The sequence below is a fragment of the Rhagoletis zephyria genome, unplaced genomic scaffold (genome assembly GCF_001687245.7).
Source record: "Rhagoletis zephyria isolate East Lansing unplaced genomic scaffold, Rhagoletis_zephyria_1.1 Rzeph_scaffold_02349, whole genome shotgun sequence".
Taxonomy (NCBI): Eukaryota; Metazoa; Arthropoda; class Insecta; order Diptera; family Tephritidae; genus Rhagoletis; species Rhagoletis zephyria.
Genome location: NW_016159433.1, coordinates 15,335 through 32,767, shown reverse-complemented (window position 1 = coordinate 32,767; position 17,433 = coordinate 15,335). Strand labels below are relative to the sequence as shown.

The 17,433-nt window shown below is 35.4% G+C and overlaps 1 protein-coding gene across 1 annotated transcript in view; it reads left to right on the top strand.

The window, feature by feature from the left end:
- Positions 1 to 17,161, top strand: part of LOC108366627 (peroxisomal acyl-coenzyme A oxidase 3) — a 26,000-nt gene extending 8,839 nt beyond the window's left edge. The window contains exons 4-5 of the mRNA XM_017621078.1: positions 14,999 to 15,341; positions 15,595 to 17,161. Coding sequence (XP_017476567.1) covers positions 14,999 to 15,341; positions 15,595 to 16,145 — 894 coding nt within the window. The 3' untranslated portion in view covers positions 16,146 to 17,161. The remainder of the gene's footprint in view (positions 1 to 14,998; positions 15,342 to 15,594) is intronic.
- The last annotated feature ends 272 nt before the right edge of the window (positions 17,162 to 17,433 follow it).

Here is a 17,433-nt window from a genome sequence, read left to right as displayed (position 1 = left end):
CTCCGTAATTTAACATAACGGTTGATAAGCTTATTGCAAAAATTTATTGATAGCGACATAAATTACCCCAATAGCTTAACCTTTAAATTTTTTTATTTCTTTAAATTGAAATGGTACATACGGATTTGTAGAGTACATAGAAATGTATGTATATTAGGGTGCCCATCGAAAATGGTTTTTTGTACGTTAGTACTACATATTTTCAAATTGTGGAAATTGTCGATGGTCAAAATTTAAAAAATTCGACAGGCCGCGACCTCGAAATGGCCTTTAAAAAATCTATAAAAATTGGCAATAATATTTATCATAAACACTAATCAAATTAGGGGGTAGGGTCTTTAAATTTTCAAAAAAAAGCATTTTCGATGGGAAACCTAATATATATACTATATAGACTTTCTTCTGTTCGCCCATCCANCGTATTTCCTGACCTAAATCGATAGGCCGCGACCTCTAAATGGCCTTTAAAAAATCTATAAAAATAGGCANGTCGATGGTCAAAATTTAAAAAATTTTTGAAATTCAAGCAAAAATAGTCATTCAAAAACTCATGAATATAGAAAATCGTATTTCCTGACCTAAATCGATAGGCCGCGACCTCTAAATGGCCTTTAAAAAATCTATAAAAATAGGCAATAATATTTATCAAAAAAACTAATCAAATTAGGGGGTAGGGTCTTTAAATTTTCAAAAAAAAAGCATTTTCAATGGGAAACCTAATGTATATACTATATAGACTTTCTTCTGGTCGCCCATCCGTCAGCAGCAGTCACTCAACATTTGAATTGAATGAATGAATTAAATAGAATTATAATCTGATCACATGATAAAATTAGAAGCCTCATGGCTTTGAAGTTGACCACGCCGCTGCAGCAAAGCCTGTCGGCGTAAACCTCTAGTACCGAAACATTTAGGTTTCGAATAAAAGTGCACATAGGCCAAAAATATAGAAACGGTTCAGGGGAGACTCGCCTATCAAAACCCGAATGTAGGAGCCAATAGAGCTTTTAATAATGATTCAAATGAAAGATGTATATTTGTCGGTTCGAGGCCATAATGCAGAGAAACTCTAACTTGTTTGAAGCATTTATGTTCCAGCTGAATCGGACGATATCATTTTTATAGGCCTGGGGGCAGATTCTGTAACCAGTTAGCGGCAATTTTCGAATCAGTATCGGTTTTGTTGACGTATGATATGAAATATTTTTACGTCAACAAGTGCGATATCGATCCGAAACTTGTCGCTAACTGGTTACAGAATCTCCCCCCTGAAAGGCTTCTTCATCCGTCAAAGCATTTTTCTTGAACCTTGGATCGACTAAGGTTAAAACTGATAAAATAATATTTCTCTGTTGGGATAGGTTCAAGTGTTTTAGCCGATATCATATAAATTAGTAAAGAAAGTTTTTTCTTAACATGAAATGCATATAATGGCGCAGGTTTAATGTAAAGAATCGGTATCGGGTACCGAAAAGGAAGTATTGGGTATCGAAATCTTTTTTATGTATTGGGTACCGAGTATTGGATACCCACAATTCAGCGCATCTCTATCGTCGGGTTCTGAGCTAAGTTTAAAGTTTCAAGTCTCTAGCTCATCGGGAAGTCGGTTAAAAAATGATTGCAAGATTTGATTATGCGCAGGTGAAACATAATAAAAGCTTATAAAAAAGAAGTGTGCTGTTTTGAACTGCAAAAATTACACTGAAAAAAAGTAATTTTAGGTTCTGCCGTATGCCCAAATATGAACTGAAATTTATATAAATCTGTTATATATAATTCTCGTGTCACGTTATTGTCCACGATAAACTCCGAAACTGACTATCCGATTTGCTTGAAAATTTTTACGTAGGTAGCTCATTATAATGGTCATATAAGATATTTTTTTCGGGAAGTGGGCCAGGGACCGATCTTTTCGAAAAAATCGTATTTATGGTTCGATTTGCTTGAAATTTGGTACGTGGGTAGCTTTTTGTCTAGCTTAACATATATAATACTTTTTTTCCAGGCAGTGGAGCAGGGATCGATGTATTTGAAAAAATGTTATTTATGGTGCGATTTGCTTGAAATATGGTACGTAGGTAGCTTTTTGCTTAAGTTACATATAGGATACCTTTTTTCCGGAAAGTGGACCAGGGACCGATCTATTCGAAAAAAATTATATTTATGACTCGATTTGCTACAATCTGTAGGGCATATGTATATAGTGGAATAAAGTTTTAATTACGGATGATGGTCATATCGCAAGTTGTAACATATAAAGAGCGAATTGCGAGCTAATCGTCGTCTGCTTTAATATAATTATATATATGGGCAATAATAATATATAATAATAATAATATAATTATATATATGGGCATATACGAGTTTTTGCATACCCTGATTTAAATACATACAGATATTTAAAACGTGACCCAAGATGTCAGTCCGATCGAAGTGAACCCATCTACTTACTTTTACAAAAGTTCTTAAATCTAAATACCTAACTAAACTACTGCGCATACACTTAAATTTTATTATGCAGATATAATTTAAACCTAAATAAACCACAAGACGTATTCACACATTTGCTTAAAAATATTGATGAGCAAAGCGCTAAAGATATAAATACCTACGCATCCCAAATTTTGCGTTGTTTAATCTATTCTATTGTTTTCTATTCTTATTGTTTTCTGGGCGGATAGCCACACGCTTATGAGAGCCTGAGTGACGAAACAAAATATAGAAATAAAAATAAATATACTTATATAAAACAAAATAGAGTGTACTTCCAGATATTCTTAATAATTACTTGGACCATAATTGGCTCAGTAATTCGTGTAATTTTAGCAGCAAAAAATGCCGATGTTGTCGAACTTAACTGTCAAATACGAAATTTGTTGCCAGGCAGTCTGATGGATTTTAAGTCAATCAACACCATTATTGATGAAAACGAGACCGTCAATTTTTCGCTTGAATTCTCTTGATATGCCATGATGCAATAATACAAGGTGGTATCAGTTGTGACAGCTCGATTTGACACTGCCTTTGCTCAGTATAATAAGAATAAAAACGGGAAGAAATGAATCCCCAATTGGGGGAAAAATATAAACTTTCATATTTTCTTCTACACAAAATTTGATTTTTTATAGTATATTCGTAATGAAATGAAATAACATAAGATAAAATACCTTTTTGAGAAAACAAAATGTGTATACTGAGAGAAAAAAAATCAACTATATTATTAGGGAAAGAATTGCTAAAGAAGTAACACTGTTTCACCTAGCGAGAAGTTGCCAACCGATAACACCTTGTATTATTGCATCATGTGGATATGCCAGGAATGCCGCCACACAAACTTCGACTGAAAATTGATCCACCAGTCATTCTTTTGCGTAACTTAAATCCACCAAAGCTATGCAACGGTACACGATTAGTCACAGTGTTGCCACTTTGTGAGTAATTCCTCAAAATGTGAGGAATTTCAGGTGCTTGAGTATTTTTTGAGGATTTTTATTTTGAGGAATTTTCTCTCGATATATTTGCAGATAACAAATGCAACCATGTTTTACACAAGAGAGTTGTTAAATCGTTCTGCAAATTTTTGAGCAAAAAGCTTTCCGACGTTTTTTAAGTAGCGAAATACACCACACAAGTGGCTTGTCAAACATTCTTCAAACCTACTTTTCCAATTTCGCCATACACCATGCAAACATGCCTCGTTGAAGCAAAGAATTCTAGTTTTCTTCCCGTTCACAATGTAAAAGGGTTTATTTTTCTTCGATGTTTCTCTCTTGCGTCCTCATTAGTAAAAATTCCGTTGCGGATGAGGCGATTTTATCATACAAAAAGTAAGCGATTTGATCAAACGTCAAAATGGCGGCCAGAAAATAAAAAAAAATTCATTTTTGTTCACATTTCCCTCAAACGGCTTGTCAAACCTTCAAACACCCCCATACACAGCATAAATAGCTTTAGGGAGAGGGATATTTTGCTTGGTTTGTCAAGCAGCTTGTGTGATGTTTTTCGCTCTTAAGCCATCTGCATTTGCTGCTAAATACTCAAAATGCTATCGATAATTTTTTTCATTCCATCGTTATATTTTCAACTTATGTATTTTGAACTTGCAAAATCTCGGTAACGAATGGAGAGAACACGCATTGTTCGATCATAAGGATATTCATATTGATTCTTCATTAGGTCCAGAAAATTATAGGAAACAAGTTCTTGAATTAAAGTATTCTTCAGGTTCATATAAGTTTCCCAATTAAAAATAATTACATCTGCATTGCTAATATAGCCCTTTTCTAATGCTTCAGTAGAATGTATATTTAGTAGTTTAAAAATGTGTAGGACTAACTTGAGGACCAGATTGAGCACTGATATAGTTGCAGCAATATTAGCTCTGATCCAGTACTCCATGAACTTACAGGTTTTTACACGATCTTGCAGGAAGTTACAGGAAAAATGTTCCCGTACTCCAAAATCCTGTAAATGAGAGCGATTTTCGGAGAGTTATGTAGAGAATGAAGTTGCAAGATTTTACCCGAATTTTTTCTTCTGGTAAAATCATGAAAAGTGTCAAACGATCGGCTGTTTGACGTTTTTACAGGAAGAATGCTTTTTTCTTCCCGTACTTTTTGGTTGTTGCTCACTTTTTACTCTCACTTCAGAGAGTAATTTTGCTGTTTGACATTTTTACAGGATTTTACACGAAAAGTATTGGATCAGAGCTATATACAAACCAAGGCATAAAAAACAACGGTGATACATTGTTTGAACCACAAGAACAAATGTACCAATTGAATTGAAGATTGTAATTAATTTTTATACTTGGGGTTTTGAAAACGGTGTCGTAAGTGTCGTATTGTTGTATGTCGTAAACTTTAGAAGCTCAAATAAACGTTTAGTGAACATAAAACCACAACCAACTGTTTTTTAACACTGCGAAAATTCCTAATATAACTTTGATGGTACTTTTTGAACCTCTTAATATGTTTTTTTAGGCGTTTAAAGTTTACGACATACAATAATACGACACTTACGATACGATTGTGAATACCCCAAATAAGTACCTGTAAATAGTATGCAGTACAAATACTCATTGAGTAGTCCACTTGCAAAGTGCGCTATGTAAATTTTTTTCGATTTTTAGTTTTTGGTGGTTAACGTACCAGTATTTAAAGTAGTTTCATGTCCACTAAAATCAAATGCAAAATCCTTATATATTCTGAAAAAAATAGCATCAAATGTTAGCTACTCTAGTAAAAGTCGCTATAATACTTACTGTATGTATATATACACTTTCAAAAGTCGCTATAATATTTATTGTACGTATTTATACAAATTCAAAAGTCTCCATCTTCTGATGAACTTAGAAAACTGCAAGAAAACGTGGTAGTTTCGGTGCCTAGTGGAAGACGTCTTGAAAAAGAAGAAGACCAACCTTCGTGGTAGAGAGAACGCGAAAAGCTTAAAAAAGCTGGCTATGTAAAACTTAAGCTGATGCCACATAAAACTTTTGCTTCGCTTCACGTGACAGATTCGCTTTGACAGATAAGATGAATTGTATGAAAATGCACAAAGCACGTCACATAGATCGTTGAAGCTGCAGCGCGAAGCAAAAATATGGCCAACTCCATCTTTTTGCGCGCTTTGACAATCAACCGGTTTAATATTTATTTTGTTTCGCCCAAATTCGAGTTTTCATGTAGAAACATAAATCTTAATTACATTGTTGATATTTTTAAAGCAAAATATATAAAATCCACAGCAATTTTGACGAGTAAAAAAGCAGTACAAAATTGTTTTCTTCGCACCTTTTGCGTCTGGCGCTTCGCTGGCAAAGTTATAAATGTCACGCAAAGCTACAAAGTTTTATCTGGCATCAGCTTTACTGTTTCAAAACTCGCTATATTTAATTTCTATATATAAAATTTGCAAAAACTACCACACTGCGATTTTGATTTTTAATGTTATTAGGCTCTTATTTATCCAAATTTTCAGATAATAAAAAAAAGTATACAATTTGGATGTTACTTGTTGTTGTACACGTTTTTTTTTAATTTATGGCTTACTATTATAAAATCATATAACGCTGTTTGCAAGTGGACTACTCAAATATTGTTCATCGCCTAGTTCTTAATTAATTGAAAGTATTGATAAATAAAAATTCATTTAGGTAAAACAATTATAGAACATTGTTAAAGATCATCTTAATAATCAATTATCTACCTAATTTGTTATACAGTGGTATCTGGGTCGAGTGAACTAATTAACGCAGGACCAGTTCATAGAAAACAGATTGTTCACTATATCCAGATTGAGTTTTTTTTCTTTAAAATCAATTTTATTACTATAAAAATTAGTTACATATTAAGAATGAAAGAAAGTGATTATAACCGTCTGTTTTTTGCGTTCAGTAAGCGCTTTTTGTATTGCTTTGTCTGGAAGGCTCAGCAATGCCAAAATGCTTGAAAAATCTGTAGTATTGACCTCAGCCCATTCAATGCATTTCGGGTTCAGTGGGCATGTGAATAGATGTTCCGAGTCATAGGGCGTCACTCTGAATGCCGGGAATTCATTTGGCACATCAGCATTTATTCTGCTTAGGTATGAGTTCAACAAGTTGGGCTATGGTGGTCCGAATCTCCCGATGCAGACGTAGCTCTGTCTCGTCTACGTCTGGTGGTTGCGTGCCCAGAAAGGCATTCACTGATCGAGAGTCTATATAACTCGGGACTGGCTCTCTGTGAAAGCCGTTCAAGGCCTGACGGTAAGCTGTTGGGTTCGCAAGTAGTTTTATGAACCCCTTTCGAAGGTTACTCTGAGGATCTTCGGGTTATTCACCATCGGAATTGGTTCGTCGTCGACGAGAATACTCAGTTGCAGTCTGACCTCCTTCGTCCAAGTGGTGAAAAGCGTTGCTGAGGATTTTGTAGGAGAGGGTTAGGCTCCGTGCAGTGAAGAAGTGAGAAAGCTCGGCGAGAGAACCAATATCGAGCAATCGTCAGCATAAGAGAAAATCGGGACTACCTCTGGTGGTTGATGGAGCTTAGAAATGTAAAAGCTGAACAGATAATTCGCCGCCCACCGTTTTTCTTCTAGTTGCGTTACTAGAATAGTTCTCTCACTGGGGCGGTTTCGGTTAAGGCTGATGCTTCGCTGGGGCCAGGTGATTTGTGTAGTGCGGGGGTAGAAGGGCCTCTACTGTCTTCGCTACCGGGAAAAGGAGAGTTATCGGGCATCGCTCCGGGTCCGACGAAGTGTGGTCTTCAAAAGATATTTCAACTCTGTCGTCTCGCTTCGTCGGATTGGACAGTGACCTCACGGTTGACCACAGCTTGCTCACACCAGAGGCGAAGTTACAGATCTTCAGATGGTCTTCCCGCTTATTCCGCTTATTTAAGTAAACAAGTTGCCGAATCTCTGAGTTGAGATCCCTGATACGGTGATTTCCGGGATTGGCCTGGCGAAGGTTGTCACGCTCATCGGTAGGACAGCCGCTTCAGCAGGAAAATTCGGACGGGAGAAAGCAGCGGGCTGCAGCAGCAGTAACAACCCTGCGGAATTTATGCTCACCTACGTCAACGGTGGCATTTTTTGACAAACATATACGAGCATACACCTAATTTCCCAATTCGTGATTACCCTTTTTGTTATTAAAATTGTCGTTACAGTTTTGAATTTGGAAGGAATTGGTTTTAAAGTTTGTTCAATCTACAAAGACTCAAAATTGATCACCCTATAGAGTACTCAATGGAAAAATTTTCATGTTCACTCTTTCGAGGTGTTCGTAGCATCGGGTGTTCACTCCAGCCAGATAACACTGCATTAAAATTAAATTAATAGTAACTTAAGCATTTTGTATGCTTAATACTTAAGCATTTTGTTGAAGCTTAATTTGAACTTTCCGTCATTCTTTACCAATGGATCCCCTTACTATATCAATTATAATATCCAATAATTGAACGAAATACAAAAAAGCCACAGTTGTGGGATTAACCGTGGTATGAAACGGCGGATCATTGGAGAATCGCAGGAACTTCTTCACGGACATGATGCTTTCGTTAAGTTATTTAAAAGCATAAACAGACGGCAGCGTTGATCCGGATCAACTCGTTAATTCGGAATTATCTCGGTAATTAACTGCAGTTGATCCGGATTAAGTCCCAGAGTTAATTCCCAAACTTAACTCGGATCAAAGGAATTTTCGATGACAACACTGACCAAAACTCGGAGAGCGTAGAATACAGGGCAAATGCAAAATTAGCATGGACATATACCTTTTCATCGGTAATGCAGTCACTAATACTAATTCAAATAGGAATCCAATTTAAAATGAATAAGAACTTATTTCGGTGACTGCATTACCGACGTCAGGGTGGATGTCCATGCTAGTTTTGCAGTTTCTTTGTGTTCTACGCTAACTGAGCAAATAATGCAACCGATTCCTCCATCCGTGGTAGCCGAGTGCTGAGAGCTGTGTACTACAAGCCTGTAGGTCCCAGGTTCGATCTTCGGTTGGAGCGATTGCCAAAAAGATTTGTTTTTATTATTTCTTGTATTTTTCTAAATTTTATTTGATTTATATATTTAATTGTTTTTTATTTTATTTTCGTTTGTTTTATTTTATTTCACATTTTTTATTTTATTATTAGTTAATTTAAATTTGTAGAGTTTAATTTTACTAAAAAAGTCAAAATCAGCTAACTAAAAACAACTTAAAAATAAATAGAAGTTATAATTGAATCAATAAAAAAACTTAAATGAATATTCTACTGGCCGTGGGATTCGAACCTACGACCTCGCGGCTCGTTAATCCGCATTACTGCCGTCTGTCAAGGCACAATTTTGATCAGATCAATTGCGGTGTTAATCCGGATCAACGTTGCCGTCTGTCTATGCTTTAAGACTGCAATGGAAGGTGTGCCTTCTAACGACCACAAAACCATAATTAGAGCAGATAAATGTGCCACTGGGAGTTGTCAACGTGAATTGTTGGTGAAAATGTTTCGATAAAAAATTTAATTTTGGGCGGGACGAAGTTCGCCGGGTCTGCTAGTACTCATATAAAAAAAATTATAATAAGATACCGAAAACAAATCAAATCACTAGCTAATTGCAATAAACATTTGATTCACATTTAGTTTGTCACTTTTGTACGAATATTATTAAGTCAATCCAGTAGCGCGTTTCACTAACTTTTAACAATGCGACTTGTCGAGTTGTAAGCTAACAATTTTTGTTTTCATTTCATTTCCTTTATTGTGTATATGATTATATAAACCTTACAGACTAGATTCACAAGTTTAACTTAACTAAAAATGTATAACTAAGTATATAGAGATTCAATCATTAAGCTAAAACGGGATCTCGGCCGTGCAAAATCTGGGTCAAGGCTACTAAAAATTCGATTGAATTCAATGAGGGCTCTAGCAATGGGGTCAAAATAATGGTAATTGGCTTTAATTAGCTTGACATGAAACGGATACTGAAAGCGTAGTGTTCATTGCGAACATTGATGCTTATCAGCTCAAGTAACTCCGGGCAATCAATGAGACCAGAAATGATATCATAAACAAACATCAGCGAATGAATGGATCTTCTCGATTCAAGTGACTTCATCCCTATTAGCAAACAGCAACAGCAAACACTATAGGGTGGCAAAGGGGCAGTGAAATTAAGAGATTTGATCGGATTCCAGATTAAGGAAGCATATTCCAATTTTGATTGTACTAAAGAATTAATAAAATTTAAAGTCCGTTCCATAGCGGCGAAGAAAGGCTAGGTTAGAGTAGACTTTAGGTATAATATAGTTAATGTGATTCACAAAGATAAACCCCGAGTCAAACATCACTCCAAGATACACAAATTCACGAACAGTAGACAGGCTTACATCAAAAAGGGAATATGTTGACCTAATGAAGTTTAGGTTTTTAGAAATAGTCATGTGAAAACATTTCTTAATATTGAGAGGTAGTTTATTTCTCGAACTCCAATTATCCGAGTTATTAAGATGTTCTTGTAAAGACAGAACATCTGACAATAGAGATGGAAAACTATCGATAGTCGGTAGCCACAACGTTCGATACTATCGAAAATGTCGACACTATCGATAGTTTTGTTTAAAAAAGTCCAAAAATTTAATACAGAAACTTTTATTGAAATGAGACCAGAATTGCTAAAATATGTCCATATTTTTGTTAAGGAACAAAAGTTTATCAACGATTTTTGGCTTCAAGCACCATCTGCGGCTCTGAAATTTGTATGTTACCGGCCGCCTTCACATGCTAGAAAATCTCGCTACCGTTCTGCTTTTTTCTCTCGCAAGCGAGATATAGTTTTGTTGACTGGGCATTTAACAGCATACTTTTTAATTTGTAAAATGTAGCAGAAAAAGAAGGTTCGATCTTTGTAAGCTAAATTTGTATTTTTCACCAAAATAAATTACGTTGCTACTCTGAAGAATCCTGCGAAATGAGAAAATACCCGTCAAACAACAAAAATTACAGTTGAGAGCATGCGAGAGCTCCAAGACCGCTCGGTATGCGAGAAAAAGTATGCTTCATACTATTTGCGGTCTACACGTGGGGGATTTCGCATGCGTCATAACGAAAGCGAGATTTTCCAGCAGATGAAGACGGCCGGTTACTGAATAATGCATGTATGAGTGAAAACTATCGATAGTGCCATCGATAGTTTTCCAGCTCTATCTGACAAACAAGTAATGCTTCTAAGGCCCAAATTCACAGTGCGTAGTTAACCTCTGATAAGAGTTTAACTATTGATTTTCATATTCACAACGCTCAGTTAACAAAAGTTTAAACCAGTAGTTAAAATCTTGTGAAATTAAATTTTTCTTTGTGGAACGAATTTCAAATTTGAAAAGAAAATTCTTAATTTTTAGAATTTGTATATTTTCAGGCGATTGGAATTTCTATAGCTAACTATGTCACTCTGAATACAAATTCATAGTTAAACTCGTGTTGGTGGTTAAGTTAACAAACGTTTAACTAAGCACTGTGAATCCGGCCCTAAAAATTTTTAAGTCGTCAGCGTAGAGTAAAAACTTTGAGTGCTTTAAACAATATCCAATGTCATTAATAAAGAGAAGAAAAAGAATTGGGCCAAGGATACTACCCTGTGGAACCCCAGAAGTGGCGTTAAAAGTGGAAGACTTAGTATTTTCAATTTCACCATAAGAGATTCTGTTGGAAAGATACGAACTAACCCAGCATAAAAATGCTGAGTGGAACCCTAACCGTTCCAGCTTATGCAGTAAGATACTATGCGTATCAGTATCGAAGGCCTTCGAGAAATCGGTGAAGATTACATCGACCTGAGATCCGCTCTTGAGCGATGAGGTACAAAACTGAGAAAAAGAAACAAGATTCGTGACTGTCGAACGGCCACAAACAAAACATGTTGATGCGGGTCAATTATTTCTTTAATAGCAAAAATAATAATTTCTCATTGACTATTTTTTCAAATAGTTTTGAGCAGTTAGAAAGCTTAGAAATAGGTCTGTAGTTCGTTACATCGGATTTGTTGCCTGATTTAAAAATTGGCGTAATCGACGCAACTTTCTAGCGATCAATAAAGATACCTTTAGACAAAAGAAGAAAGTCCGTTTATATCACATTTCATTGAAGTTTGTAGTTTGGAGATGCCATTAATAACATCCAACTTTGTGACAGCAAGAGATCCAAAGTCAATAGTTTGTGAGATGTCACCACCACACCAGGCAAACTACTATAGGAGGTAGTGTCAACGACAAAGTTAGATTGTAAAAATCCGAAAAAAGATTCACAGAGTCCAATAGGCACTCAGATTGCGTTCCATTGAACGACACGCAAGTAGGAATGTTAGAGTAACCTGTTTTAGATCGAATATGTTTCCAAAAAGCTTTAGGATTTTCTTTTAACTCCACTTCATACCGGGAAATATATTGTTTATATAGGAATTTGTCAAGAACATTGAAACTAGTCATATAATGAATATATTTTTATTTTAAAGATACATCATTGGTGGCTTTAAATAGAGTAAAATATATATTCCTCAGATTCTTTAATCTTTTTAAGTCTCTAGTATACCAGTGTAATTTATGAATTCGTGCAGGGAGAAATGAATGATCAGCTCTAAAAATTTCATAGATTTTCAGCAAGAATGCTTCAAAATACTCTGGGACGTTTTTTGACAGAAAAATTAATTTCCAATCAACTTCAAGAATTTTTGAACTCAGGGAGTCAAAGTCGGCATCCCGAAAATTAAAAAATGTTTATATTATTGGACACTGAAACAAAATCGATAGACTTTAGAGAAAGAGATAGAGGGACATGGTGCATGTCAGATTTACAGATGGGGAAAGCACATTCCGTAAGATGAAAAGTCAAATTTTGATCGACAAAAATTAGATCAAGGATATTATTAAGCTGATTGAAAAACGAGTTTATTTGAACAAGGCTTATACTGAACTTACTATCAGTGAAATTAATTTCATGGAAGTTATTAACATTCGTCGGTGTTAAGATGCTTTTACCTAGAAAATTGAACCAAACAATTTTATTCAAGTTAAAGTCACCTAGAACACCAAAATTACACTCCTCATTATTTTTCATAAAGGTTAACAATGTTATTCACAGGCTGAATGTATAGAGAATCTGTACTAGCTGGCGGAATGTAAGAGGCCCAAACAAATATCTTGCCATGATTACCATAGATACAAACGCAAAGCTGGCCAATAAGGGAGTCATTATTTTCAAGCTAAACAGCAGCGGAGCGAAATGATCGATGGACAGCTATTAAAACCCCTCCTCCTCTTTGACAATTTGTTTTATCTGCATCTCTATCTTTACGATAAGTAAAAAACAAATTGGGATCAAAAAATTCCCCACCAGAAAAATTTGTATTCAGCCACGTTTCGACAAGAACATATGCATCGAATTCGCAACGAGAAGTAGCCAAGAAAACATCTTTGGTTTTAGTTCGCATTTCCGAGATGTTTTGGTAATAAATATAAAAATTTTGTTTATCACTCTTAATATTAGTATTTAGTTTGTTCCAGTACACTAGAGCATAGTAAGAAATAGTATGAAATTACAGGAAGTCGTTCCCGTACGCAAGAATTTCTTTCACTGGGAACACTTTTGAGCGAGTAAGAGAGCAACTTTTCCCAGTCAGAAGTAACAGGATTTTGCCCGAAGTTTTTCTTCCTGCAAGGTCATGAAAAGTGTCAAACGATAGGCAGGGTTGCATTTGTAAACAAACACAGAACGGAGTGCGATCAAAGATGGAAGTAAACAACGAAATATTTGAATATGTACGTAATTATTCTTAATATTATAGTTTTTAATAATTATTTACTGATTTTCGTGGCACCAGAGGTATGTCTGGATGATCGGAATTGGGCAATGCCACACCAGTACCGTGCCACACTATGACTCGAAGAGGCATTGGGACAGCCATTGTTGCCTGCCACCACAGGTTTCCTTCTCTTGCAACGTTCGCAAGCAAATTTGGATGTCGGTACGTCCATCAAGGTACCTCTGGCTTCTGGAGTATCCTCCGTAGACCTGTGCCACTTACTGAATGCAGCGACAGGAGGAGTGGAAAGAGGACCAACTCTGTCATTGGAGGGTAGTTGGCAGCGAACTGCTTCTCTACCTACATCCCCTGCAAGAGATTGGTCCTGGATTGGCTTTTCCTCCCTACTCTCCTCCATTATGCGCTCCTGGTATATGACGTTGGGGATTTTGGCAATGGTTGGGACCGCAAATGCGGATGATTTCCCACAGATACTACTAAAGTAGTTTAAAGATTTAACTAAATACAAGTTGTTAATAAATTTGAAGATGTGCGTTTAACAAAGCTTGTTTAATTTTCTCTGAAATCTTAATAACATGGTCACTAGGGTGCCCATCAACCCTACCCCCTAATTTTATTCGTTTTTATGAGAAATATTATTACATATTTTTATAGATTTTTGAAAGGTCATTTAGAGGTCACGACCTGTCGATTTAGGTCAGAAAATAACATTTTGTAGATTTATGAGTTTTTGAATGACTATTTTTGATTCGATTTCAAGATCGAATATGATTTATAATAATCTAGGCTTGTTGGGATTTTTTATCGGGTAAAATAAAAAAATACCCATATTTCTCATATTTTTTTTAAGAATTAAGAAAATATGGGTCTATTTTTAATTTACTTTAATTAGGGGTAGGGTCTTGAAATTTCCAAAAAAAAGCATTTTCGATGGGCACCCTAATGAATAATAGTGCAAACGACTTCGGTCTTGTTTCTTAGGTGTTATTTAAATCGTTTCATAAAAATCTTTTTTTGGCATATCTTACTATGTATTTTTTTTAAATTTTTTAATATATTTTGCATAGTTCTTGCATACTTTTAGCATATATTTTGCATACGGGTCACTCCATGTAATATTTACACGTCGATATTTTTTTGGGGGTTAAATATATATTTTTTTAATTCTTTATCGAAGAAAAGAAGACACCTATTTTTTTTATATATTTAAAATAGTTAATAAAAAAATAAATAAATAAAAAATGCGATTTTAATGCAATTTTTTTTTATTTTAATCTATCTCATACTCTCATGGAAAGCCGAGGTAATTACGCATATTTTGATACCTTAACTGATTTTCTCCGACAAATAGTTCATTAACTGCAAACAAATAAAAAAAAATACTTCTCCGTGAGTTCAAAATTTCGAGAATTTTTTTTTCGAGATTTTCTAATATCATGACGAAATAAAAAAATAGGTGTCTTCTTTTTTTCGATAAAGAATGTAAAAACATATATTTCACCCCCAAAAAAATATTGAGGTGTAAATATTGTATGGAATGACCCATATAGTTTGCATATTCAATTTTCATAAAAATCCGAGCTCTATTGATGGTTTATGAAATTTTGAGTTGTGCCGTTATTGCAGAGGACCATCGAATTATGTATATTTACTTGCGTTAAGTGCTAAATCCAAAAAACTCTTATCCACATTTCAGACTCAAATCGTTTCCGAAATTCATGCAGTTATCTCCTCATCGAAACCTTTAACCACATGGACGGCAAGAGATGCTATTCAGGAGGCGCGAGAAGCTTGTGGTGGACATGGCTATTTGAAAGCTTCCAAGCTGGGGGATCTGCGCAACGATCACGATCCCAGTGTCACTTACGAAGGCGACAACAATGTGCTTGGCCAACAAGCTTCCAACTGGCTTTTACGGCAATGGACCAGCGCCGTTGAGAGTCCAGTGGGCACTGTGAATTTCTTGAAAAATCGAGGTGATATTTTACAACGCACCTACGAAACTATCTTGCGTGAAGTGCCCATCGAATCTATGGATTGTAAGTGAAATCAATATGCATGAATACAATAAGTAAATACCTTTCGCCCGTTTGCTAGAAGACTGTCAAAAAAAAAAAAACTGAACAATGCAGAAAGGATAGAAGAAAAAAGTTAGTTATATAGTTATATTAGTTTTCCTTCCAACTACTAATGACATTCTTCCAGAAAATCGGCAATATGTATCTACATACAAACTCTGTTAACCTAACTTTACCGTTAATTTCCTACAAAATCTTTTTCAATTTCTTACAGTTGTCCTTCACTGTTACGAATGGATGCTCTGCTATTTACTTGACCAGACATCGAGGCGTGTGGAGCAAGATACAAAAGCAGGTGTACACCGCTTCGATGCGCGCAACAATGCGCAGGTGTACGGTGCGCGCGACTTATCATTGGCTTATGCTGAATATTTCGCCTTGAGTCGTTTCAGCAAACGTTTCCGCCGCTTGAACTTAAACAGAGAACTGTCACAAGTGCTCAACATCCTTTTCGCAGTCTATGCGATGTGGTGTATTGATCGCCATATGACCACCTTCTACTTGGGTGGATTTGCGAAATCGCCTTCTTTTGCGGAGGCGGTGCGCACGCGTTTACTTTCTAAATGTGGTGAACTCAAGGATTCGGCTGTGTCGGTGGCGGATGCCTTGGCGCCGCCCGATTTCGCACTAAACTCGGTCATCGCTAAATCCGATGGTCTCCTGTACGAAAATTTACAAAGCGAATTTATGACCAATCAGGGTGCATTTGAGCGACCTGCTTGGTGGAAGGATATTATTATTCCTCAAGTGAAGTCGAAGCTTTAAAAGAACAAGCGGAGATGGCTAACACAAAATTTTGCATTTTTCTAGTTCTAGAGCATTTTATGAAAAGAATAACAGTATTGTATTGTAATGTAATGTGTGCGTGAATCAAGGAGGTGATTGTGTTTGTGTATTAGTATAACCGATTGTAGTGATACCTATGATAACGGTACAAGTTTATAATATTTTCGTGGACTCAGATTTTTACATATGCAAGCAATTTGATATAAAAGTTTATTAAATAGATAACCGTGTATGTCTTTTCGAGGTATATACAGACACACATATTTAAATTTGAAATTTTTTTATATTTACTTAACAAAATTTACATTACCTCTAATGTATTTCTTGTGTTGAAGTTATTGCTGCCGCTCGGAAATACGGCTGACATCTCTGTATTTTGTATCCGTTAAGATTTTGAATCATTTAAAGATTTTAACTGAAATAACACCGAGATTGTTTTTGGTTGAGATTTAAAAAAAAAAAACTGTGGTAGTGAGGGGGTTCCTCTTTGGAGTCCAAGGACTCGAAATCAGTGAGGGTATTTAAAAAGCATTGTCTACAAACGCTAAAATATATATAATCTCAAAATAATTGCATCCTTAGGCAAAAAATTAATATTTTATTATTGAAATTATAATCTCTATTTAAATGCAGTCGTATGAAGGGGTCTCATAAACAACCCAGAGACAAAATTTAATTTAAAAAAATTTAAGTATATACATGAGTACTATATCAAAAACCAGATTATAACGTTGAACGCTTGAAAATCGTTCTTGCGATAATCGCTTCACTTTTTCTCCTAAGTCACTCCGAAACACTTCACTTTTGGTATGTTTTCATTAAGGCATCTAGTATCGGGATTCCCGATCAAGACCTCGGGATCCCGGGATCCCGGGATATAATTTAATTTACTACCAAATTAAAATAAAACGACATTCAGACAATGTAATGGCATACAAGAATTATAAAATACAACCCTACAAATAATCAAATAATATATTACAATTCTAACACTACTCTTATTCTATGTTATATTATATTAACAGGAGACACAATATATTTTAGGTATATATTGAATATTGCGACATACTTATGCTTCCAGATGCACGAAGAAAACCTATCCGAAAGTTGTATTCAAGCAAGTTTCAGCGGTATTTGAAAAGCACTGTAAGCCAAAACGTATTTTAACAGTACGCGTTTTGGGCCATATGACAATTTTCTTTAATATTTATAGAGTCAGAAGCAATCAGCACGAATCGCAATATATTTATAATATTTGTTTTTGTTA